Raw genomic sequence first — 24,587 nt, forward strand, 5'->3', positions numbered from 1 at the left:
CTGTGCTCAGGGAGAGGGAGATAGGGGAGTCTTCTCCTCTCCAAGGGAGAGGGACCAAGCTCAGAGAGGGCAGGGAGCCTGCTGGGTAAGGGTGTGCGTGGCCAGGGGCCCCAGCAGCCCTGCTTTCTGGGTGCCGCCAGCGGTTCAGGCCTGGTACCTGTGTCATCAGTCCCGTGGCCACCCCTCCATGAGACTCCTCGTATAGCTTGAGGTGCCCCAGGGCCAGACGGGTATAAGGACCAAGGCTGGCCCACAGGGGACTCGGGGCCTCAGCGCCTCATCATGCAGGATGGCCTGGGCTTCTGAAACCAAGCCTTTCCTGGGTGAGATGGTGCTGCTGGTTAGGTGGCCTGAGAGAGGTGACGTCACTAGCAAAGAGTTGCTGTTTTTAAAGCTTCATCGTGTACCATTGGAACACGCACAGAAGTAGGCAAAGTTTTGTGCTGAACCTCATGGACCCGTTGCCCTCTGCCCTGCCCTCCACACTCCCACCTCCATTTTTGAACCAAATTCCAGCTCTCTCGTTCTTTGATGTATAAGCATTTTGGAGTGGATGGCCACACCGTGGTCTCCCCTAAGACAGTGGGTGATTCCCTGATCTCAGTATGTGTCTAGTGTGTTTAGGTTTTGGATTGTCTCTGTTTTTTGAGTAGTTTGAATTAGGATCCAGATACGGTCCACACAGTGCAATTACTGTGCTCTGTCTTCTGACGAGGTATCACACACATCTCTTTCCTTCCTTATTTTCCCACATCTCTTTCCTTCCTTATGCTGCTTGTTGAAAGCGGCCCCGACTGGGGTCTGGGCTTGAACTGCACCTCTGCCATCACCATGGCGACATCTGGTTTGTCCCGCTGCCCTCCGTTTCCTGTAGTTTGACAGTCCAGAGCTGTGTTGTGTGGCAAGCCACATTTCAAGTACCCTGGAGGCGCTTGTGGCCAGTGGCTACTGCATGGGACAGGACAGCATGAAGGTAGAATGTTGGTCACAGGAGAGAGGTCTGGATGTGACGGTGCTCCTCCAGCTGTGGTCTGTCGATCAGTGTCACGTGTGGCTGGCTGTTGTCGGCCACCCCCTTCTCGGGATGTGTGCTGTTGGTTTCCGTCGGTGGTCTGTAGGACTAGGTTTGGAGCAGGAACTCGGTGGGGACTTGGTTCGTGGAGGGAAATATCAGGACCTTAGGGTCTTTTGTCACCTGGGGGTACTTAGGGCCTCGCCCCTAAGTGACAGGAGGGAGCGAGGGAGACCGGGGAGGCTGGGCCCCCAGCATCTGCATGGCACACGGGCGTGAGGGGAGGTGGCACCTGTGGCCGTTGGGCCCGGTGTGTGCGTGATGTGTCCGGCTGTACGTGCCACGCGTGTTGCTGCCTTGAGGACTGGCCTGGCCACAGAGGGTCCCCTCCCTGAGTCCTCGTCATCAGACGGAGAGCCTGGCTGCTGTGTGCTGCGCCCCGTGCCTAGAGTCTGTGAGGCTCGGTTATTACGGTCAAGCCCATGTTAAACCGAAGACACAGATGCGGGGAGTGGGCTGCTTTGGAGGCGCTGCCTGGACGGACCCCCGGCGTAGGTGACGCTGCGAGGTCTGAGGGAGTGCGTGCCAGACGGGGACAGCCTGGAGGGGTCTCTGAGGCTCGAGGTGACGGAGGTGTGGGAGAAGCAGGCGGGGAGGGTGGCACTGAAGGGTCCCTGATGGAAGTGGCAGGGAACACTGGCTGCTGCGTGGAGATGGGTCTCGGGAGGATTGGCACCTCCCGCGTGCCCAGCTGCTCTCCCCTCATGTTCCCCGAGCTGCACGATGTGGCCGGCCTGCGCTTGGAAATCAGAGAGAAACGCACGTGTAGCGGTGGTTTCCCAGTGGGACACGGAAGGCTGAGTTGCCAGAGCTGTAGACAGGAGGGTACCTGCCAGCCTCAGGGTGTGGTTGGCCCCCAACTGGGCGGGAGGGCGAGTGGGGAGGCCTTGGCTGCGTGTGCACACTTGGGTACGAGAAGGGACCGACACCGGAACGCCCACAGCGCCAGCAGCCAACCCTCGGGAGCCCAGCGGCGCCCGGGAGCCGTGAGGGCGGCCGCCTCTGGGGATGGGCCCACCTGCAGGGGCGAGCATGTGCAGGCCGTTTCTGCGATGGGCGCCTGCGGCCAGAGCGTAAACGAAGGGCGTCTTACACACGGTCGATGCCGATGAGATACACGGCCCAAGTGAAAATGGGTGAAGGATCTGAATGGGCATCGTCTCCAGGAAAGACGCGGGTGACCAGTGAGCACGTGAAAAGATGCTCAGCATCCAGCTTTCAAGGAAACCCAGATCAAACCGCAGTGAGAGGTCTATCACCAAAGACGGGTCAGAGCACGTGTTGGTGAGGACGTGCAGAAGCTGGAACCCTCACGCACCACGGGCGGGCGTAAAACGGGGCGGCACATCGGAGAGCCATCTGCCAGCTCCTGCAAAGATTAAATGTGGAGTCACGGTAGGAGCCAGCGTTTCTGCTCCCGGGTGTCTGTTCAGGAGAACTGAAACCCGTGTCTACCCATAAACTACCCACGGTAGCAGAGACGTGGAAACAGCCCCGGTGTCTAGCAGCAGACGAGCAGATCCACGGAATGTGGTCCGTCCACACGGTGGAGTACCACTCAGCCATCAAAAGGAACAAAGCGCTGGCACCTGCAACAGCCTGGATGCGCCTTGAAAACATGTTCGGTGAAGGAAGCCAGACTAGAGGCCCCGTGTTGAATGATTTCACCGGTAGGAAATGTCCAGAACAGGCAAATCCACGGAGCCAGAAAGCAGATGAGTGTTTTCTCCAGCTGGGGTGGGGGATGGGGTTTGGAGATGACGGCCAAGGAGCGTGGGGTTTCCGTGTGGGGTGATGAGAATGTTGTGGAATCACACAGTGGTGATGGTTGCACAACCCTGAGAAGATGCTAAAAACCACTGAATTGTATACTTCACGACGGTGAACCTCAGAGCATGTGAATTACATCCGAATTAAAAAACAAATCTCTGAAGAAAAGAGCTGGGGGGGGTGCGCACCCCCACTCCCCACCACTGTCTCATCCTCTCCCTCTGTGTTGCCATGTTCTGGGCTCCTTGCTAAGCCTTTTCTGTCCTTGATCTCTCAGTGCCTTGCCATAGTGCTGTGGGGTTGGAACCACACTTGATGCGTTTCACAGGCTGGGAAACTGAGGCTTCCCGAGGTGGAGTCACTTCCTCAGGTCACATGGCTGGTGAGTTGTGGCAGAGAAGTGATTTTGTCAGCACGTTCTGGAGCAGAGCCCTGGAGCTGCGCACGGGGGCCCGTTTCGATGAGGTGGCAGTGGGGACATCTTTGAGCGGGATTGAGAGGGACTGGGTGGGATCTGGGCTCAGCTGCCTGCTCGGCCCTGCCCTGTGCAGCCCTCGGCCCCAGCTCCCTCCTTGGGCTTCCCTCGGCCATCCACGCTGTGGTTCTTCCCGCTGACTTCCTGCCTGGTTCTAGGAGGGAAGCGTGGGGACCCAGGAGTCAGGACTCTGGCCCTAAGTCAGACCTGGGTCATGTCCCAGCTCCCCCATTTTCTTTTTTCTTTTAATTTTTTTTTAACATTTATTTATTATTGAGACAGAGAGAGAGCATGAACGGGGAGGATCAGAGAGAGAGGGAGACACAGAATCCAAAACAGGCTCCAGGCTCTGAGCTGTCAGCACTGAGCCCGATGTGGGGCTTGAACTCACAGACCGCGAGATCATGACCTGAGCTGAAGTCGGACGCTTAACCGACTAAGCCACCCAGGCGCCCCCCAGCTCCCCCATTTTCTGCGTGACCTTGGCTGAGTCACTCAGCCTTCCTGAGCTGTAGTCTCCACACCTGCAAGGCAGGCACCGTGAATAGATGCCCTCCCGGGGTTGTGGGCTCGTCCACAAGGCTCGGTGCTGAGGCCACAGTGATCGTAACTGTTGCCCAAGTGGCCCTCGGTTCTATTCCCCCATGTTCTTGGAGCCCGTTACTTTGTCCTCAAGCACCGGCTGCCGGGAAGTGGGTCCTTGGGACCCGCCCGCTGACAGACAAAAGCCCGAGGAGAGGACCCCCGGAGCACATGTGCTGGTGACTCAGATCTGAGCACATTGCTCAGACCCCACGGCCGATGGGGCAGGCACAAGGGAGCCCCAGCAGGCGGACCCTTGCACACCCTCAGCACCCACCTCAGGGATGCCTGGTGTCCAGAAGCCTTCCTGCCGCCCCTGGTCTGACCTCGGGGGTGCCTTCCACGCAGGGTCGCGCAGCGGTGGGGATTCGTGAGGCCTGGTGCGCTCCTCTGGTGTGTGGATCTCAGTTTTATGCGTTTGTGTTTCTGATGCATTCGAGTACAGATTCGTGACACTTGGAAGCTTGGAGGTATAAACAGAACGTGTGAATTCTCGTGGTCACCTTGTTCTGTGACCTGGGATGATGTGGCGCCATTGAGATCCAGGGCCACGAGAGCCGCTTGGCACCCTCCTGCTGCTTGCCTGTGGTCACGCACATGGCACAGCCTTGTGATCTCCCTTGGGCTAGCAGTGTAGGTGCTCGGTGTTGGTGAGACTCGGTTTCCCTTTCCTGCTTCCCTGCAGGCTCATCTTGTGATTCTCCCCCGAGACCAGAGTGTCGTCTCCTGTAGGGGCCTCCTCCTCCTCCTCTCTCTCTCGCTCTGCCTTGGCCTTGAGCAGTGAGTCTCTGGCCACTGTCCTATCACAGCTGGCTGGGTGGCCCTGTGGGACGTGGGTCCTGCCCCCACGGGCTACCCCTGGGACGGGGTGGGGGGTATTTCTCCCACCACTTGTGTTTCCCCCACGGCTCTTGAGACCCTGGCTCTCGAGGGAGACCCTGGCTGGGCTTTGGTGTCAAGTAAGGAAGCCATTTTGGATGGAGATGCACATTTTCCTTTCCGGAACACTCTGCAGTGGCCAGCGCCAGCAGCGGGAACCCAGACGGGCCCAGCCCGCTGAGCACTCTGGAATGAAAACACCCCGTGTGTCCTGCCGCTGTCTGGGGTGGTGGCGGCCGTTTGGCCCCGGGCACACTGGGGCCTGGCCCTCCGAGTTGGGTGCCTGTGTGTCTCCAGCCGGCCAAGGCGGGGCTGTGTCCACGGGGTGGGCCGCGTGCAGCGGGGGCGCCGGCCGAGCGTGCCTGCAGTCTTGCTGCTGAACAAAACGCAGCTGGAAAATGCAGCTCACGTCCTTTTTTCCCGGAACACCTCGTTCTTTGTGGCTTGGCAGCCGTCTCCGCCAAGGGGCCCGGTGGTGCCCAGCCGCCCGTGCCAGGGAGGGGGCTGCATCTGTGGCCAAGGTGGGCAGGGCTCTTTCTCTCCCTGAGGTGCTGTGGGCCCCGGCCTGGACAAGTGTGGTGGCTCCGGCTTTAGCAGCCCCCCTGGGCCCTGAAGGCACGGAGCTCGCTCCAGGGTGCTGGGGGCCACCCTGGAAAGGGCTTTGTCCTGAGGCAGGGCCAGAAGCCAGCTTTTCCTGCTGGTTTAAGCAGGGGACGAGGGCCAGTGCTCAGGGCAAGGCTAACAGCGCTGGCAGCCTCCAGGTTCTGGTGCCTTCACACTGCTCTGTAACCCTGCTGTCAGGCTGGTTTGCACGGTCGTCTGTGCCCAGCAGCCGAGTGGGTGATGTCTGTGTCCCTGGAAGGCCAGAGACCACATGCCAGCTCCCCAGCCAGAATGGGGAGGAGCCCGGCTGTTCTTGTCCAGTCTTCCGACTCTGGGAGGTGATGGTGGGCGTGATGGTGAGGAGGGTGGCCTCCCAGAGCCCCAGCACTACCACCTGCGGGAGGGGATGGTGTGTGCTCCTGGCTGGCTGTGACAGGTCTGGATGTGGTACCCAGGCACGGTGCCAAATCTGGAGGGAGGCTGCTTCCCCCACTACCCCCCCACTTTACTGGTCCTTTCCTCCCCTTGCCCAAATTCCCGGCTGCGGGTGGAGGGGCAAGCTGGACCCTCTCCTGGGCAGCCCTGCCTTGTTAATGCCCTGAAGGTGGCTACCTCTGGTGAGTTGAACCTGGAGCACCTCTCCTCCAGAGGATGTCTTTCCCTCCTAGTGTGGGGGACACCCTATACCTTCATCTCCTTTCTGCAGGTCAGAGGCCCCCCCACCCCCGCCCCCATGCCCCAGCCCAGCCTGTGGTCCCAGGGCTTCCTAGGCCAGCAGCATCACCACCCCAGATACCCGTGTCCTGTCCTGGTGAGGGTCCACTTGTGGGAGGGCAGAGCCTGGGTGAGGGGGCCCCATAAGATGCTGAGAAACGTGGGCCACTTCCTGGATCTGGAAGGTTCCCTCGGCAGGCCTTTCCTCCTCACCTTGGTGGCTGAGACAGCCCCTTGCTGATGCCCTGGGGCCGGAGGGGCCCTCCCTGTCCCTTCTCCCCGGAGAGCCTGCCCCTGCCCCTCCCCCGCGGGCCCACTCGGCATGTTTGTCTTCAAATCCGCTCCTTCCTAAACTTGAATTCATTAATTTAAACATCATCATTTCCGGTCCTGGAAGCCAGCCTTGCTCGCCATAAATAGATGGAATGAAAACAGAATGAGGTTATTACACTCAAACTGGCTCGGGTGCTGGGCTCCCAGCCGCCTGCCCCCAGTGCTGCTAGTGAGGTGGGGGGGAGGGGGGCGGTAGGGGCCCAGGTCCAGCACTCTGGCCTCTCCCCTTGTGCCTGGGCCTGGCTCCTGAGGGCGGGAGGGGGGCATGCGGGGTTCTTCCTTGCTGGGCTGATGAGACCTGTGGGGCCTCCGGGGAGAGGACAGGCCAGCCCAGGCTGTGTTTCCAGGAGGCCTGTGAGGGATGGAGGGAGGAGCACGGAGCCCTGGGCGTTGGATGGGGAGTGGGGTACCTTCTCCCCCTCCAGCAAGGCCGTCCTGTCCTGCCAGAGGGAGGAGGCAGCTGCTGGCTCACAAGGAGTGGGTTACATAACCTCTGCAGAGGCCCCTCCAGAGCTCATTCCCCCCCCCCCCCCCAAGCCCTGTTTCCAGTGCGGCGGCCAGCTCAGGGGTGGGGGTGACAGGCTGGGGCCTGGCACTCACCCCCGCCGCTGACCACATGCGTCTGGAATGCGCAGATGTTTCCTTGGGGGCTCCGGCTGGCCCCCAGACCCCGCCCAGCATCTGGACTGGGGAGCGGGCACAGGGGCCACTCCTCTCTTTGGCAGAGGAGGAAACTGAGGCTGCTCAGGGCTGCGGGACAGGGTCCCAGCTTATCCCGGGCCTCTGGCTCCTCCACTCTAGAAGGGGACTGCTCTGGGAGACCCCCCCAGACTCAGGAACTCTCAGGACGTGCTGACTGTGGCCATCCTATCCTCAGGCTTCCACCTTCACACACCCTGACCCGCTCCACTTTACCAGTGCAGCCCCTTCTGATCTCTCCCTGCCCTCCCCTGCCCTGCCCTCCCCGGCCTGAGATGTGAGCAGGGGCGGGTTATAAGTGCTGAGCCTTGTGTGCAGACGGCACAGGGGAGCTGCCGTGGCTCATGGGATGGGGTCCTTCAGCAGCTGTTGCCGGCACTTCCACCTCCGTAGTCGAAGCAGGGATCCCTCCACTAGGCTTCTGCTTTGAGCAGGAAAGATCAGACCCAGACATACAGGGACATGCGGTTGGATGCCTGAACCCCAAGGCCCGAGAGAATGTTTGGTCTGGAAAGCGGAGGGAGTCAGGACCATCCCGGCACAGGGGGACAGACTGGGCTCCCCGGTGACTGCTGGGTCACTTTGGGGGAGGAGAAGGAAGGCCAGCCTCTCGGCCTGATCCCTGGTGCCTGGGGAGGTGAAATGTGTCTTGTGCTGTCACGGATGTGTGCCTGCCCCCTGCTGGTGTGTGTGTCCCCAGGTCACCCACCTCCTCCCTAAGCTGGCCTGACCCCTGCAGCCTGGGCCTTGGGGTCCCTGGAGATTGTTTGTGTGGGCCTCGGAGGGGCCGGGGAGTGTCTAACTGGCCCAGAGGGTGGGCCCTCTTTGCCCCAGGACCTCTTAAGGGTGCTGTCCGGCCAGGCTACTGGCCCTCCTCCCAGGAGGGGCCGGACACTGCTGTGCTTGGCTGTGCTGGGCCCCTGCGGCAGAGGCTCCCTGGGCATGCTGTGTCTCCCCCTTGCATTGCAGGACCCCGGTGTAGGGGCAGGGTGTCAGACTGTGATGATGTCACCTGGGGGTTACAGAGGAAGTCCTAGCGGCTGGGGGGTTGGAGCAGGGCTGGTGCGAGGCCTCCTTGGTGTTCCCCCAGAGCAGTGATGGCAAGAACAGATGGAAATGTGAACAAGTGGCTGTTTGGGACCTTGGGTCTGTGGGTTCCTTTCAGTTTCCTCCTTCTGGCGTCCCCCCAGGGCTCCCCCTCAGGGTTCCTTCTGCTCTTCCCATCCCTGCCAGTGCATACTGTCATTGTGGCCTGCCCACGCAGATGTTCCCACATCTGGGCAGGTTGGGGGCTGGGGCTCAGGACCTTTGGTGTGGCACCTGGCTCCTGTCCTGGTTCTGCCCTTAGGGTATGGGACCTTGGCCAGCAGGGTCCTGGGGAGCCTGCTGGTGTTTTCTGTGCACTGTGGGCCAGGCTCGGCCCAGGTGAGTGCTGGGGTGGGGGAAGGGGCTCAGCTGGGGCCTGGGAGGCAAGGAGCACGTGGCCAGTGCCCGTGACCGTGTGACCATGACGGTGGGGCCTTCCGCGTGTGGGGGAAGGGAGCCTCAGAGGGGCGCGCTAGGCCAGGCGGAGCTGGATGGAGGACTTAACTGAGCTGAGGATGGCCTGGAGCCACAGGCCAATGAGGCCAGGGACAGTGGTGCCCTGACAGGCCAGGGTGGGTGCTGGCTGAGTGGCCTGGGCCCCGGGCTCGACCTGCCCCTCCCACCCACTGCCCTGGTTTCTCAGGCACCACAGGCGGCTCCCAGCAGCTGCCACTCATGATGGATTTTCCAGAAAACGGGATGTGGAAAAACATTTTAGGGATTTTCCTTCTTTCTTTCCTCTTGTGTTTGAGACCCAAGCTGGGAAGCTCTCCTGGGAACTCTCACCCTGTGCACCACCATCCCTGGGTCGCATCTGGCTGGATCGTCTCTCTCCTGGGACTGTTGGTTCTCATGCCGCCGCAGCCTGATTGTCCCTCAGAGGCCCAGGCCCCCTGCCAGCCTCAGTTCAGACATCCGGGGGTCCGTACGTAGGTCTCACGGAAGTTTCTCATGGCACAGCCATTGCCACCGCAGAACATTGTAGTTGACCAGTGGGTGTGAGGCTGGCTGCATCTCCCTGGCCTCCCAGCCTGCCCAGCCCATCCCGGGAACCACCTGGCAGGGTCAGGCCTCTCCAGTCTTGGAGGTCCTGGGACCTACACGAGCAGGTGTGTGTGTGTGTGTGTGTGTGTGTGTGTATGCGCGCTCGCACACACAGAGTTTTCTCCTCCCGCCCGTGGGAAACCGAGAGGCTCGCTGAGGCCAGCGCCTCATCTGGGGCACCTTGCTGGGACGGGCAGGGCTCTGGCCTTGAGCCCATTGTCAGTCACAGTACACCTCTTCAGGGTGGAGGAAGCCTTGCTGCCCCAACTTGCTCTTCGGTGGGGCTCCTGGCCCCCCATGCCACCCGCCCTTGTGTCTGCTCCCCTCTGAAGCCCCCATCCCAGGTCCCCTCAGACAGTCTGTCCTTTTCTGCACGGAAGTCTCCACACCCCGTTTCTCGTCTTTCAAGGGCAGAATGAGTATGGGAAATGGGGGGGTGGGGGGACTTGCCTGCTCCCAAGATTGAGACGTTACCAGGGCGGGTGGGTAGCGCGGTCGGGTTAAGCCCCCGCCTCTTGACTTTATTCAGCTCAGGTCATGACCTCATGGTTGGTGGGATCGAGCCCCGCATCGAGCTCTGTGCCGACAGCGCAGAGCCTGCTTGGGATTCTCTGTCCCCTTCTTTCTCTGTCTCTCTCTCTCTCGATGAATAAATAAACTTAAAAAAGACCGAGTTGTTACTGTGCACCCCTTTCCGGCCCTTCCTTTAGATCTCCGTTTGTCCAGTTGCAGAGAGAGGGACTGCATTTTGCGCCTGGATTTTTCTTGCCCCTGAGGGGGCTGCCCCCGCCCGGCGGCTCCAGGCTCTCTGACTGTAAAGCCTGGTTTGCCCCACAGGTGACAGGAGGGGCTCTGCGGCTCCCCTGGCTCCTGGGGGGGGGGGCCGGGGGCGGCAGTGCTGCCCTGTGAGAGGGCTCCAGCTGGTCCTGCCCTTTCCTAGGCCCTTGTTGGTTGCCATGAGACGCTGTGTGGCCAGCGGGTCTCCACGGTGCAGCAGCTGTCAGGGGCCGTGGTGGGGGTCATTTCCTCAGCCTGGTTCCAGACGTGGTTCCTGGCATTGCAAGCCAGGCAGGGGTACTGCTCCAGGCATCCCAGCCTGCAAGGTCCCGGGACTCTCCCCTTTCTCTGTGTTTTTGGGGGCCTGTTTGTATGGAGGCCTGGTCTCAGCTGCCACTCAGTGCCTCGGCTCCTGGGAGGACCTTGATTTCACACCAGCGTGTTCTGACTAAGGTCCTGCTGTATTTGGAGCAGGCCGGGCAGGGCAGGACCCGTTTCAGAGGGTGACTATTGCGAGCTGGGTGGGGGCCAGGCAGGTGTCCCGGGATGGGTTGTCTGGACCGGGCTGTGGCTGGGATAGGCGGGAGTCTTGAGCGTTTTAAGAGCTGGGTTGGCAGGACGTAGGAATGGTTAGGCTGGGAGGAGGCATCAATGGATCCCTGGCCTCTGCACAACGGGGTTGTCATTGGGGGCAGGGGTAGGGCTGGTGAGAGGTGTTCTGGGGACTTCAGAGGGCGGGAGGTGACATCTGGAAGGGCAGAGGCTCTGCAGGTGGGAGGCCCAGGTGTCATCACTTTGGAGGCCGTGACCAGGGTCTACTCAGACATGTGTGAGCCTGAGGAAGGGGTGAGGGGAGCAGTGGAGCAGGTGACCAGAGGTGTTCACCAGGTCAGGATGGTCCGTGGGTCTCTGTCCCAAGAAGTGGATGGGCAGGGGCCACCGTGGCCTCCACCCCCAGGCCAGCCAGGAATCTTTGGCTACAGAGCGTGTTGCCTGAAAGGCTTTGACTCTCCTGGAGGAGTGGGGCCAGGGTTGCCAGCACCAGGGGTCACGGTTCTGAAAACGTTCACTACTTGGATAAAAGTGCTGTCGTGCTGTTTCCATTGGGGTGTCTCCAATTGTTACCCACAGGGAACGGTTTTTCCGTCCGTCTGTGACCTCTGTGTTTCTCTCACTAATTTCATGTTCTTTAAGTCTTTTTTCTCCTGTAGTCCTCACCGTCTATTAGCAGTGTGGGCGCAAAGGGCATTAGGGCCTTTGATCCCTTGTCTAAATTGCTAGCACTCTTCTCAGCTCGTTTTCTGATTTTATTGATATTCTGTGTAGAGGTTGCATGTTTTTCTGTAGTTGGATCATCTGGTTCGGATGTTTTATTTCTGCCTATCCTTTCGTGCTGTGAAGAGTCTGTCGCGTCCTCCTGTATTCTTTCAGTCTGTTCGGTTTTAGAAGAGTGTCACCTTTAACTTTGGGTCTTGGTTTTTGTTTTTCCCCACTGCTGAGACGTTCCCCTGTCACATTTGATTTTGAACCTCCTGGGGTTTATTGGGGTCAGTCTCTCACTCCTGGTGGCTAGTGTTGTCTGTGTTAATCTTGTGTCCTTGAGTGGACTCTTGCAGGGTCAATATGTCTCCGGAGGGCCCAGCACACGCAGCTTGTGTAACATAGCGTAAACCTACGTTTCGTGGTGATTCTTGCCCGGTGATGCTTCCCATTGAACCTGTGTACTACCGTGCTCTTACTGGGGTCCTGTTAGCCTTGGGCTTGGCTGCGTTCCATTGGCATTGCTGTGCTGTGGGGTTGTCCACCAGGGTCTCCTCCTTTTATCGGTCTTTGAGCCCCACTGTGTCTCAGGGCATTTTGAGACCATCTCCTTCCTGGAGCCGGCAACAGCTAGGCCCCTGGCCCTGGAGACCCTTGGGCTGCCATGCTGGGCCAGGGGGGCAGGGGACTGGTGGGGGCAGGGTGTGGATGGCGCGCTCAGGGCTCCCAGCCTTCTCCTGCTCCTTTGTTTGGATCCCATACCCTGGCCCCAAGTGTAGTGAGTGGGGGGTGGGAGGCTGCAAGTTGTGGCTGTGAGGAAGCCTCTGGGGGTGGGCCTGGGCCTGGGCCTGCACCTGCTCGTGTCCTGTCCGGGGCTCTGGGCTCTGGCGCTGATTTGTGGCTGCTCTGCTCCTTAGAGATGTGTCCCACAACCTGCTCCGGGCACTGGACGCTGGGCTCCTGGCGAACCTCTCCGCACTGACCGAGCTGTGAGTGTCCCCTCTGGGGGGGGGTGGGGTCAGGTGCTGGCTACCTGTCACCGTTTCGGTTATGGGGGCTCCCGTCAGACACGGCTGAATCCCCCTTTTCTTCCAGGGATATAAGTAACAACAAGATTTCTACTTTAGAAGAAGGATTATTTGCTAATTTATTTAATTTAAGTGAAATGTAAGTTGTGGTTTTTGGTGGGTGTTGGTAGCCAACCCTGAGGCCCCCAGTAACCCTCCCTGCCGTCCTGCCCTGGCCTCCGGGCCCACTCCCATTTGAGACCAGGCCCCGAGGGCTGTTTGCTCGCCTGCTGGAGCCCTCCGAGGGCCCGGCGGGCTGCCACAGGGGTGGTGGGACGCTGTGTGTTTCGGGGCGCCCCCGGCCCCCACTCCCTGGGGCGAGGCCAGTGCAGACTTCCTCGAGGGCCCCTCATCTGCCCTGCCGACTCCTGAGCGCCCGGCCCTGTGCCTCCTGCAGAAACCTGAGCGGAAACCCACTGGAGTGTGACTGTGGTCTGGCGTGGCTGCCTCGCTGGGTGGAAGAGCAGCGGGTTCGCGTGGTTCGGCCCGAGGCGGCCACGTGTGCTGGGCCCGGCCCCCTAGCTGGCCGGCCCCTGCTCGGCGTCCCATTGTCAGATAGCGGCTGTGGTGAGTATGGCTGAATGTGACCAGCTCGGTCCTTCTCTGTCGGCTAGGACCCCATAGGTATTCCAGGGTCACTGGCCTGGGGGGTGGTGGCAGGTGGGACTCTGGGAACAGAGGCACCTGGGCAGCAATTATGGCTGCTGAGCTGCTGAGACAGACCAGGTCGGGGGTCAAGGGAGCAGTGCAGGTGGGAGGAGGGGAGGGTGGTGAGTGCCCCGCGGGGTGGGGGGGGGGGGGGTTGCGACGTGATCTGGGGTCTAGGATGGGGCACAGACACCGTAGGGGTGGGGCCTGCCTGGGGACCAGCCTAGGGTGGGGGCAGGGGTGCAGCAAGGGCGGGGCCCGCCCAGGACCAGGCTGTCTGCTCTGTCCAGGTGAGGAGTACATTGCCTGCCTCCCGGACAACAGCTCCGGTGCCGTGGTGCCGGTGGCCTTCTCCACTGCCCACGAGGGCCCGCTGGCACCCGAGGCCTGCGGCGCCTTCTGCTTTGCGGCTGGCTGGGGCCTCGGGGCCCTCTCGGACCAGGGCTGGTGCCTGTGCGGGGCGGCCCAGCCCCCCAACGCCTCCTCGGCTTGCCTACCCTTGTGCTCCAGCCCCCCGCTGCCCCTCGCCCCTGCCTGCGGGGGCCCCACCCTCCTTGAGAACGTCTTCCCTGCCTCCCCAGGGGCCGCCCTGGTGGGGCCTCCAGGACCCCTGGCCTCTGGCCAGCCAGCAGCCTTCCATGTCACTGCCTCCCTGCCCGTCAGCTCCACACACTGGGACTTTGGTGACGGCTCCCCTAAGGTGGATGTTGCTGGTCCTGCCACCACTCACCGCTATTCCCTGCCCGGCCACTACCAGGTGACAGCCGTGCTGGCCCTGGGGGCTGGCTCAGCCCAGCTAGGGGCCAAGGTGCAAGTGGAGGCGGCCCCTGCTGCCCTGGAGCTCGAGTGTCCAGTCTCGGTACTCAGTGATGAGACCCTCAAGCTTGGCGTCCGAAATCGTGGTGGCTCCGGCCTGGAAGCCACCTACAGTATTGTGTCTTTGGGCGAGGAGCCAGGGCGAGGTGGGTGCCTTCTCGCCCCCAGGGGCTGGAATGGGTGGGGCAGTCCTGGCTGGGCCCACACTGATGCCCCCATCCCTGCCTGCTGACTCCCCAGTGGTGCATCCGCTCTGCCCCTCGGACACCGTGATCTTCCCCGGTAATGGGCACTGCTACCGCCTGGTGGCCGAGAAGGCCGCCTGGCTGCAGGCACAGGAGCAGTGCCGGGCCTGGGCCGGGGCCGCCTTGGCCATGGTGGACAGTCCCGCCGTCCAGCACTTCCTGGTCTCCCAGGTCACCAGGTACCTGCCCCCACCCCCAGACAGGCTGTGAGGTGGGATCCCCGGAATGCTGGGTCGGAGACAGAGCCTAAGTCTTGAGGAGGATCAGGAGAGGTGGGGGTGCTTGGAGGGGCCAAGGCCGGCCGGCCGGCCTGAGTGGGGCCTGGGAGCCCTGCTCATCCGACACCGTCTCATCAGCGTTTCAGACACAGATGTGGAGGTACGGGTAGGGTAGGGGATGCATCACAGGTCCCACGTGCTGCCCACCCCTGCTGTCCCCCGCCGAGCCCCTCCTGGCAGGGGCAGGGACAGTTCTGGTGTGACCATGGAGGCCACCCACGCACAAGGAACCTCTTGGACGCCTTCGTCCCCCCAGGCCCGCGAGGAAATGTGCTCTCCTATAGCAGGCATCGCCCCTGCCTCTGCTCTCAGCACCTGCCAGGGCTGGGAAGGGAATGGAGGCTGGACGCCTGCTTCTCCCAGAGTCCCTGTTTGGGGAGGTGTCGATTGCAGTGTGGATCGCACCCTGGACGTCCTCAGTGTCCACCAGGGGAACTCGAGGCCCAGGATGGTCCGGGCCCTTGCCCAGGGTCACTCGGTTAACTGGCGGTAGCCGGGCCCCAGTGCCTGGCTCTGGCTATAGCACCTCACTCCTCTCCGTGTGCCCTCGTTTGTCCCCGTTCCTGACCTTGTGTCTATCAGCCCAGTCCCCAGGAGGGCCCTCCTACCTTGTCAGAGCTGTGAGGCGTCGCGTTTGGGGAGCTGATGTTCAGGCGTCTTGCTCCCCAAATGCAACACCTGGAGCCTTCTCACGGAATACGCGTGGGTGTGTGCAGCCTTTGGCCACATTGAGGCCTCTCCCGGCAAGGAGCCCTCAGCTGGGCCCCTGGCCCCATGGGCAGGTGGGGGTGGACATTGCCGCCACCTTGCTTGCCGGGTCCTTTTTCTGAGCCTCATTTTTCCTCGTCTCGAAAGCGGGGGGAGGGACAAGGTCTCACCTGAGGGGCTGCTGTAGGGAACGAGGAAGAAGCTCCCAGAGACACAGGGCAGATGGAGGGGTGTCTTTGGAGAGCCCCCCCGAGTGCCCTCTCCCCCCACCGTCTGCCTGCAGGAGCCTGGACGTGTGGATTGGCTTCTCAGCTGTGGAGGGGGCTGAGGCGGGCCCTGCTGTGCGGGGTGAGGCCTTCAGCCTGGAGAGCTGCCAGAACTGGCTGCCTGGGGAGCCGCACCCTGCCACGGCTGAGCGCTGTGTGCGGCTTGGGCCCGCGGGGCAGTGCAACACGGACCTGTGCTCGGTGCCCCACAGCTACGTCTGTGAGCTCCGGCCTGGAGGTGCGCTTGGGGCTACCGGAGGGGCTAGGGGGCACCTTGTGTCCTGGACCAGGACAGCTGCCTCCCTAAACGATGAAAGGTCTCCTGGCCACCCTGGGAGCTCCTCCGCATGGCTGTCCCGCCCCCCGCCCCCCCCCTCCCCCAGCCCCCAACCACGCAGTGTTTCCCGGCTGCCCCAGGACAGTCCCGTCTCTCACCCAGGCTCCTTCCTAGCTGCTCCGTGTCGGTTTGGTGTTTGCTGAGCACCTGTTGTCCCAACCTGAGCCTGTACCAGATGAAGCAGACAGAGGGGGAGGGGGCTGGGGGGCTACCGACAAGTGGCTCAGTCCTGGGTCTGGCCCTGCCTGGGGCCCGCGGACACTCTCTTCCTTGGCCCGCGACCAGCACCTTACTGTACACGCGCTGTCCCAGGTCCTGTGTGGGATGCGGAGAACTTCCTCGTGGGAGCGCCCCCTGGAGACCTGCAGGGACCCTTGAGTCCCCTGGCACAGCAGGAGGCCCTGTCAGCCCCCCAGGAGCCTGTCGAGGTAGGCTGACCCCAGGACCCTCCACGACCTGATCTGGAGACTTAGCCTTGGCCTGGCTTATGAGTGTCTCTGAAAAACAAGCTCTTTTTTCTGGACCTTTAACGTCCTACCTGCCGAGGAGAGACGCGTAGGAAGCCCACTGCCGTGCAAAGGGGAGAGGTACCCGCCCGGGTAGCTCAGAGAGCTCTGAGTGCTCCTCAGTGTTTTCTCTGGGTGTTTGTGGATTTTTAAAAAACAAGGTCAGGGTCCTGCTGCCCACAGATGGTTTTGACCTGATTTTTTGTCTCGAGTGACCGTTAGCTACAATGTGAAGCCCTGTCTGGGGGCTCCTTCCCCTCTGACCCAGTGGGTGCTGGGGGGGTGGGGTGGCGGGGGCTGGGGTCTGTGGAGCTGAGCAGTCCTCCTTTCCCCAGGTGATGGTGTTCCCCGGCCTGGGCCTGAGTAGAGAAGCCTTCCTCATCGCTGCCGAGTTCGGCACTCAGGAGCTCCACCGACCCGCCCAGCTGCGGCTGCAGGTGTTCCGGCCCGAGGGAGGAGCAGGTGGGGCTCCGTCCCGTTGGGGCAGTGGGGACCTGTCTGTGCCGTCACGTGTAGTGGCTCCTTGGCTATCGGACCGGTCTCCAGCCTTGAGATGCACAGAGTGGGGTCTGTAGAGAAACCGACTCCTGCTCGGTGTCGCCGGGACTCGCCTGAGTCAGTCAGCTGGCCTGGTGTCAGGAGCAATAGAGGAGGGATGGTGGGGGTGGGGGTGGGCGTGCTGCCTGGCAAGACCTCGTGTCTCCCTGGGGGTGGGGTGTCCCTGACTGGGGCTCATTAGCAAGCGGGGGTCCCTGACACCCCTCCTCTCCTTGCAGGGGCCCCAGGACATGGCGGGGAGCCCGAGAGCGCGTCCCTGGAGAGCCAGGCTCTGCCGGTGCCCGCGTGCACCCCAGAGGGACGCTGGTGCCCCCAAACTGGTATCCCCCTGTCACCGGACACCCTCTGCCGGCCCTGGGCCTGTGCCAACGCGTCCACGTCAGGGCCAGGGCCCCCTGGGACCTCCTGTGTGCTCTGGAAGGAGTTTCTGTTCTCCGTGCCGGCAGGCCCTCCCACCCAGTACTCAGTACGTGTGCTGGCCCTGCTGCCTGAGGCCTGGGTCTCTCCCTGAAGCACAGACAGTACACTCTTCCGCTTGGCGCACCAGGCCCTTGCCTTTCTCCGGCTTTGTCCTTGTCCTTGCTCACCCCCCAGCATGAGAAGCTGCCACCCGGGCCCTTCTGCTTGTCCTGCCCCTGCCTGGCCCGCATCCTGGTCCTCTGCCCTGCACACGGCCCATCCCTCTGAGCCTGTCTGTCAGCCCCCTCCATGAGGGCCCGGGGGAGTGAGTGAGTGAGTGCCCGAGAGCCGGGCCCCCTGTGGGTGTGAGTCTAGATTACCCCAGGTGGATCCCGCCTGCCTGCTGGAGACCCTGGTCCTGTGCTCCCTGTAGCCCCCCGCCCTGCAGCGTCCTGCTGTGAGGGCCCGACACAGCCTGCCTCCTTCCTGCAGGTCCCCTTCCAGGGCCAGGACGTCCCCCTGCTCCCCAGTGACCTCGTCACCTTGCAGCACGACGCTGGACCAGGTGCCCTCCTGCACTGCTCGCCGGCGCTCGGACCCCCTGGCCCTGAGGCGCCGTACTTGTCCGCCGTGGCCTCGGCCTGGCTGGCCCACCTGCCCGCCCAGCTGGAGGTGGCCCCGACTGGCCCCGCCTGCGCCCTGCGGCTGCTCGCCGCCACAGAGCGCCTCACCCCTCTGCTCGGCCTGAGGCCCAACCCGGGGCTGCGGCGGCCTGGGCACTATGAGGTCCGGGCCACGGTGGGCAACAGCGTGTCCACGCACAACCTGTCCTGCGACTTTGATGTGCTCTCCCCGGTGGCTGGCCTGCGTGTGGCCCATCCCACCCCCCACGATGGCCGCCTCTATGTGCCCACCAACGGCTCGGTCTTGGTGCTCCGGGTAGACTCGGGCACCAACGCCACGGCCACGGCCCACTGGCCCGGGGGCAATGTCAGCGCACCCTTTGAGGCCGCCTGCCCTGCCCCGGTGGCTGCCCTGGTGCCCAGCTGTGCTCTCGAGGCCAACACCACCCTGTTCTCGGTGCTGGCCCTGCCCGGCCTCCGTGAGGGCGAGCACACGGTGGAGGTGGTGGTGGAGAACAGCGCCGGCCGGGCCAACCTCAGCCTGCAGGTGAAGGCCGAGGAGCCCATCTGCGGCCTCCGGGCCACACCCAGCCCCGAAGCCCGGGTGCTGCAAGGCGTCCTGGTGGTGAGTGAGGCGGGGAAGGCGGCCCCGGGGTTGGTTTCTGGGCAGGTTCTGTTCTCGGGCTCCTCAGACCGGTGGTAGTTCCCAAGTTAGTGAGGAACCACCTGTCAAACAGCAGCTCTGAGCATCTGCGGTCTCTCCCACGGCCCCTGAGCAGCTCTACCCTCATGGAGCCTGAGTGTCTTCAAGGCCCCTGCTGCGTTCCCATCATGCTGAATGGAGTGCTTTCGTGGGGGGGTGGTCCTCATGTCACCCTGCTGCTGTCAGTGCCATACCTGCTGCTCGGGGTGTCCCCCCATGCCCTCCCACACACGCACAGGTCAGCCACCAGCTCTACGGCCTGCACACGGGCTGTCAGAAGGGCCGTCTCTGACCTCGGCTCCCTGCTCACACCTGTTCTGTCGGCTGACTCGGGTAAACACCCAGAACCGCGAGGCCTCTTGAGACTCCCGTGCCTTCCCAAGCAGCCTGTGCTGAGACTGCGGGCCCGAGCAGGAGCCCAGGGACAGGGTGCACGGAGACTCGGATGGTGGGCTCTTTCTGTCCCTGGTGCTAGATCACTTTCCAGACAGGAAGCTGGAGGAACTGAAACGTCAAAGGGCATGTCAGCCCATAGTCCTATGACACGTGGCCCCCTAGGCGCCCCACCCCCCTCCCCCTGCCCTCCACCTCTGGTGGTGTCTGAAGTCTTGGCCTGGGAAACCCCCTGGGGAGGCGTGTTCAGGTGGTGGAATTCTGCTTAGGGCAGAATTGGGTCTCCAAAGCCCCAGCGCCGCCCACACTGTGCCCTCCCTGCAGAGGTACAGCCCCATTGTGGAGGCCGGCTCAGACGTGGTCTTCCGCTGGACTATAGACGACAAGCAGTCCCTTACCTTCCACAATGTGGTCTTCAACGTCATCTACCAGAGCGCTGCTGTCTTCAAGCTCTCGGTGGGTGGGCGGGGCCGGGGGCGGGGCGGGGGCGGGGGCGGGGCCGGGACTGCGGTGCTCATCTTGGCCTTCTGTTCCGCTTTGCTTCCGGAGGACCCCCCGGCTGGCCGCGGGTGAGTGCAGGGTGGGGTTCTGCCTGCGCTGCTTTGGGCCTCCTCGCCACCCCCTGGCAGCCCACACACTGCTACCTGTCCCCACAGCTGACGGCCTCCAACCACGTGAGCAATGTCACCGTGAACTATAACGTCACTGTGGAGCGGATGAACAGGATGAGGGGCCTCTGGGTGTCTGCAGTGCCACCCGTGTTGCCCCCCAATGCCACGCTGGCACTGGCTGCCCACGTGCTGGTGGACTCGGCTGTGGAGGTGGCTTTTCTGTGAGTGTTCCCGGTCTGGCGGGCAGTGGAGCCGGCCGAGCCCTTGTGGGGCTGAGGCCCGGCTCTCCCCCAGCCCGTCCCTCCTCACCTGCCAGGAGGTGGCGGGTACCTGGGACCCTGGGAGAGGGGAGCGGCTGCAGCCCGGCCGGCGTGCTCCCACTCCAGCCTGCTCATTTCCCGCCTGTGGCCCGGCAGGTGGACCTTTGGGGATGGGGCCCAGGTGATTGGCCAGTTCAAGCCTCCGTACAATGAGTCCTTCCCGGTGCCAGACCCTGCAGTCGCCCAGGTGCTGGTGGCGCACAATGTCACACACACCTACGCCGTCCCAGGTGGGCGCTGGGGCCCGCCACCCTGCTGTGGGGACAGCTCCCCTCTGCCCAGTCTGGGTTGGTGGCCTGGGGCCCTTCATAGAGTGAAAGAGTGGTGTCCGGGCCACTGAGCCCCACAATTCAAGTCTCTTGGGCAGAAACTGGACCTTCCTGGCCCCTACTCAGACCCACTTTTGGCTCAGAAGGGAGTTATCTTTCGTTTTTAAAATTCCAGAAGTTTCACACGCAGAATGCACAGTGATCATTGGTGACCCCACCACCCTTGCCCTGCACCGACCCTCTCTGCTCACCAGGGAGGGTCTGCTCCCATCTCATCTATGCCCCAGCCCCGCGTCTTGCCCTCTGCTTGTGGCACCCTGCACTGGCCCCATTGCGAGGACCTCCCGGGACAGGGCCCAAGGGCATTCTCCCTTGACGTTTTGACCGAGGGCCTGTTCTATCTTCCCGAGGGGCCCTGGCGCGCAGCAGCACGGGGTTAGGTCATGACTTCGCCAGGCAGGTGGTGGAGGTGGCCCTGGCCCTGTTCTCACTCAGGCCTGTCCCCCAGGTGAGTACAACCTGACCCTGCTGGTGTCCAACGCCTTCGAGAACCTGACGCGGCGAGTGTCTGTGAGCGTGCGCGCCACCCTGCCTGCTGTGGCTGTGGCCGTGGGAAGCCGTGTCCTGGTGGCTGGCCAGTCTGTCACCTTTGCCCCACACCCACTGCCCTCCCCTGGGGGCATCCTGTACACGTGGGACTTCGGAGATGGCTCCCCAGCTGTGACGCAGCACCGGCCGGAGGTCAACCACACATACAGCTCAGGGGGCACGTACCGCGTCCATCTGGAGGTCAACAACACGGTTAGCAGCGTGGCGGCATGGGTCGGCATCCGTGTCTTTGAGGAGCTCCGGGGCCTGAGCGTGAGCCTCAGCCCGTCCGTGGAGCAGGGCGCGCCTGTGACGGTCAGCGCCGCCCTGGAGTCGGGAGACAACGTCACGTGGACTTTTGACATGGGGGACGGCACGGTGCTCACGGGCCCCGAGGCCGCGGTGGAGCACGTGTACCTGCGGGCACGGAACTGCACGGTGACTGTGGGAGCGTCCAGCCCCGCGGGCCGCCTGGCGCTGAGCCTGCCCCTGCAGGTGTTTGTCCTGGAGGTGCTGCGGATCGAGCCTGCGGCCTGCATCCCTGTGCAGCCCCTCGCCCGGCTCACGGCCCACGTCCCTGGGGACCCCACCCGTTACATCTTTGACTGGACGTTCGGGGATGGCTCCTCCAACGCCACCGTCTCGGGGGACCCGACGGTGACGCACAACTTCACACGGAGCGGCACGTTCCCCTTGACGCTGGTCCTCTCGAGCCACGTGAACAAGGCCCATTACTTCACCAGCGTCTGCGTGGAGCCCGAGCTGGGCAACGTGACCCTGTGGCCCGAGAGGCAGTCCGTGCGGCTCGGGGACGAGGCCCATTGGGTGGCTCGTGCCTGGCCCCCGTTCCTCTACCGTTACACCTGGGACTTTGGCACTGAGGATCCCGCCCGCGTCGGGGGCCCCGAGGCCACGTTTGCCTACCCGGCCTCTGGCTCCTACCTGGTGACGGTCGCCGTATCCAACAACATCTCGGCTGCCAACGACTCCGCGCTCGTGGAGGTGCAGGAGCCCGTGGAGCTCACGGGTGTCCGGGTCAACGGTTCTCGCGTGCTGGAGCTGCAGCAGCCGTACCTCTTCTCCGCCGTGGGCCGCGGGCGCCCCGCCAGCTACCTGTGGGAGCTGGGGGACGGTGGGCTCCTCGAGGGCTCCGCGGTCACCCACGCCTACAACAGCACGGGCCGCTTCACCGTCCGCGTGACCGGGTGGAACGAGGTGAGCCGTGGCGAGGCTCGGCTGAACGTCACGGTGCGGGAGCGTGCGCGGGGGCTCAGCGTCAACGCCAGCCGCACGGTGGTGCCCCTCAACGGCAGCGTCAGCTTCGCCACCTCCCTGGAGGCCGGCAGCGACGTGCGCTACTCCTGGGTGCTCTGCGACCGCTGCACGCCCATCCCCGGGGGCCCCACCATCTCCTACACCTTCCGCTCGGTGGGCACCTTCAACATCATCGTCACGGCCGAGAACGAGGTGGGCGCCGCCCAGGACAGCATCTTTGTCTACGTCCTGCGGCACATCGAGGGGCTGCAGGTGGTGGGGGGCGGAGGCGGCTGCTGCTTTCCCACCAACCGCACGCTGCAGCTGCAGGCCGCGGTCCGGGACGGCACCAACATCTCCTACAGCTGGACCGCCCAGCGGGACGGCGGCCCGGCGCTGGCCGGCAGCGGCAGAGCCTTCTCGCTCACTGTGCTCGAGGCCGGCACTTACCGCATCCAGCTGCGGGCCGCCAACATGCTGGGCAGTGCCCTGGCCGATCGCACAGTGGACTTCGTGGAGCCTGTGGGGTGGCTGGCCGCAGCCGCCTCCCCGAACCCGGCCGCCGTCGATGCCAGCGTCACCCTCTGTGCCAAGCTGGCCGAGGGCAGCGGCGTCATTTATAGCTGGTCTCTGGAGGGAGGACCGAGCTGGGAGACCCCAGAGCCGTCCACCACGCACACCTTCCCCACCCCCGGCCTGTACCTGGTCACGGTCACGGCTAGGAACCAGCTGGGCTCGGCCAACGCCACCACTGAGGTGGCTGTGCAGGTGCCCGTAAGTGGCCTCAGCATCAGGGCCGGCGAGCTGGGTGGCGGCTTCGTGGCGGCGGGTTCTGCCGTGCACTTCTGGGGGCAGCTGGACTCGGGCACCAACGTGAGCTGGTGCTGGGCGGTGCCGGGTGGCAGCAGGCACGGCCAGCACGTTTCCGTGGTCTTCCGTGACGCCGGCGCCTTCTCCGTTCGGCTCAACGCCTCCAATGCCGTCAGCTGGGGCCTGGCCACGCGTGAGCTCACGGTGGAAGAGCCCGTCGCGGGCCTCGTGCTGTGGGCCAGCAGCAAGGTGGTGGCGCCCGGGCAGCTGGTCCACCTGCAGGTCCTGCTGGCCGCTGGCTCTGCCGTCAGCTTCTACCTGCAGGTCGGCGGGGCCGCCACGGAGGCACTGCCCGGGCCCCGCTTCTCCCGCAGTTTCCCCCGGGCCGGGGACTACACGCTGAGCGTGCAGGCGGAAAACCACGTGAGCCGGGCCCAGGCGCAGGTGCGCATCTTGGTGCTAGAGGCGGTGGGTGGGCTCCAGGTGCCCAACTGCTGTGAGCCGGGCATCCCCACAGGCACGGAGAGGAACTTCACGGCCCGCGTGCAGCGGGGGTCCCGCGTGGCCTACGCGTGGTACTTCTCCTTGCAAAAGGTCCAGGGGGACTCGCTGGTCATTCTGTCAGGCCGCGACGTCACCTACACCCCCGTGGCCGCGGGGCTGCTGGAAATCCACGTGCGCGCCTTCAACGAGCTGGGTGGCGTGAACCGCACGCTCGTGGTCGAGGTCCAGGACACCATCCAGCATGTGGTGCTGCGCAGCGGCCGCTGCTTTACCAACCGTTCGGCCCGGTTCGAGGCCGCCACGAGCCCTAGCCCCCGGCGTGTGGCCTATCGCTGGGACTTCGGGGATGGGGCCCCGGCGGAGGACACGGAGGAGCCCTGGGCCGAACACTCCTACCTGCAGCCTGGGGACTACCGGATGGAGGTGAATGCTTCCAACCTGGTGAGCTTTTTCGTGGCCCAGGCCACGGTCACCGTCCACGTGCTGGCCTGTAGGGAGCCCGAGGTGGACGTGGCCCTGCCCCCGCAGGTGCTGATGCGGCGCTCCCAGCGCAACTACCTGGAAGCCCACGTGAACCTCCGCGACTGCGTCACTTACCAGACGGAGTACCGGTGGGAGGTGTACCGTGCCGCTGGCTGCCATCGGCCGGTGCGCGTGGCCCCCGTGGCTCTGCCCAGCGTGGACATGAGCCGGCCCCAGTTGGTGGTGCCACGGCTGGCGCTGCCTGTGGGCCACTACTGCTTTGTGTTCCTGGTGTCATTTGGGGACACCCCGCTGGCACGGAGCATCCAAGCCAATGTGACAGTGGTCCCTGAGCGCCTGGTGCCCATCATCGAGGGAGGCTCGTACCGTGTGTGGTCAGACACTCAGGACCTGGTGCTGGATGGGAGCAAGTCCTACGATCCCAACCTGGAGGACGGCGACCAGACGCCACTCAGCTTCCACTGGGCCTGTGTGGCCTCAACGCAGGTCCGGTGCACCAGGGGGCGTGAGGTCCCCTCTGGCTCCCTTGGTCGTTCGTGCGGCTGAGCCTCGGAGGGGCAGGGGGTCTTCCAAACGTGCCCTGGGCTGGGCTCTGCTTTGAAGCCGTCCAGGGTCTCACGACCCCTTCCCTTGTGGCTACAGAGTGAGACTGGCGGGTGCGCTCTGACCTTTGGGCCCCGGGGCAGCAGCGTGGTCACCGTCCCCCGGGAGCGCCTGCAAGCTGGTGTGGAGTACACCTTCAACCTGACCGTGTGGAAGGCAGGCCGGAAGGAGGAGGCCACAAACCAGACGGTGGGTGCCATGGGCCCAGTCCTTAGCCCAGCAAGGCGGAGTTCCGGGCCCCGGGGTGGCCGAGGTACAGCCAGGGAGGGCTGAGCGCACAGGGCCATTCACGCCAAACACTCTC

The 24,587-nt window shown here is 63.6% G+C and overlaps 1 protein-coding gene across 3 annotated transcripts in view; it reads left to right on the forward strand.

Moving 5' to 3' along the window:
- Positions 1 to 24,587, forward strand: part of PKD1 (polycystin 1, transient receptor potential channel interacting) — a 44,254-nt gene that overhangs the window by 2,529 nt on the left and 17,138 nt on the right. For all 3 annotated transcript variants that reach the window (XM_060648106.3, XM_060648104.3, XM_060648105.3), the window contains exons 2-16: positions 12,212 to 12,283; positions 12,390 to 12,461; positions 12,759 to 12,928; positions 13,300 to 13,971; positions 14,066 to 14,249; positions 15,340 to 15,560; positions 15,972 to 16,087; positions 16,501 to 16,627; positions 16,942 to 17,189; positions 17,615 to 18,370; positions 19,166 to 19,297; positions 19,498 to 19,673; positions 19,869 to 20,002; positions 20,550 to 24,166; positions 24,323 to 24,472. In XM_060648106.3, the coding sequence (XP_060504089.3) occupies positions 12,212 to 12,283; positions 12,390 to 12,461; positions 12,759 to 12,928; positions 13,300 to 13,971; positions 14,066 to 14,249; positions 15,340 to 15,560; positions 15,972 to 16,087; positions 16,501 to 16,627; positions 16,942 to 17,189; positions 17,615 to 18,370; positions 19,166 to 19,297; positions 19,498 to 19,673; positions 19,869 to 20,002; positions 20,550 to 24,166; positions 24,323 to 24,472 (6,847 nt within the window). The remainder of the gene's footprint in view (positions 1 to 12,211; positions 12,284 to 12,389; positions 12,462 to 12,758; positions 12,929 to 13,299; positions 13,972 to 14,065; positions 14,250 to 15,339; positions 15,561 to 15,971; positions 16,088 to 16,500; positions 16,628 to 16,941; positions 17,190 to 17,614; positions 18,371 to 19,165; positions 19,298 to 19,497; positions 19,674 to 19,868; positions 20,003 to 20,549; positions 24,167 to 24,322; positions 24,473 to 24,587) is intronic.

This window comes from Panthera onca, chromosome E3, assembly GCF_046562875.1.
Source record: "Panthera onca isolate mPanOnc1 chromosome E3, mPanOnc1 haplotype 2, whole genome shotgun sequence".
Lineage (NCBI taxonomy): Eukaryota > Metazoa > Chordata > Mammalia > Carnivora > Felidae > Panthera > Panthera onca.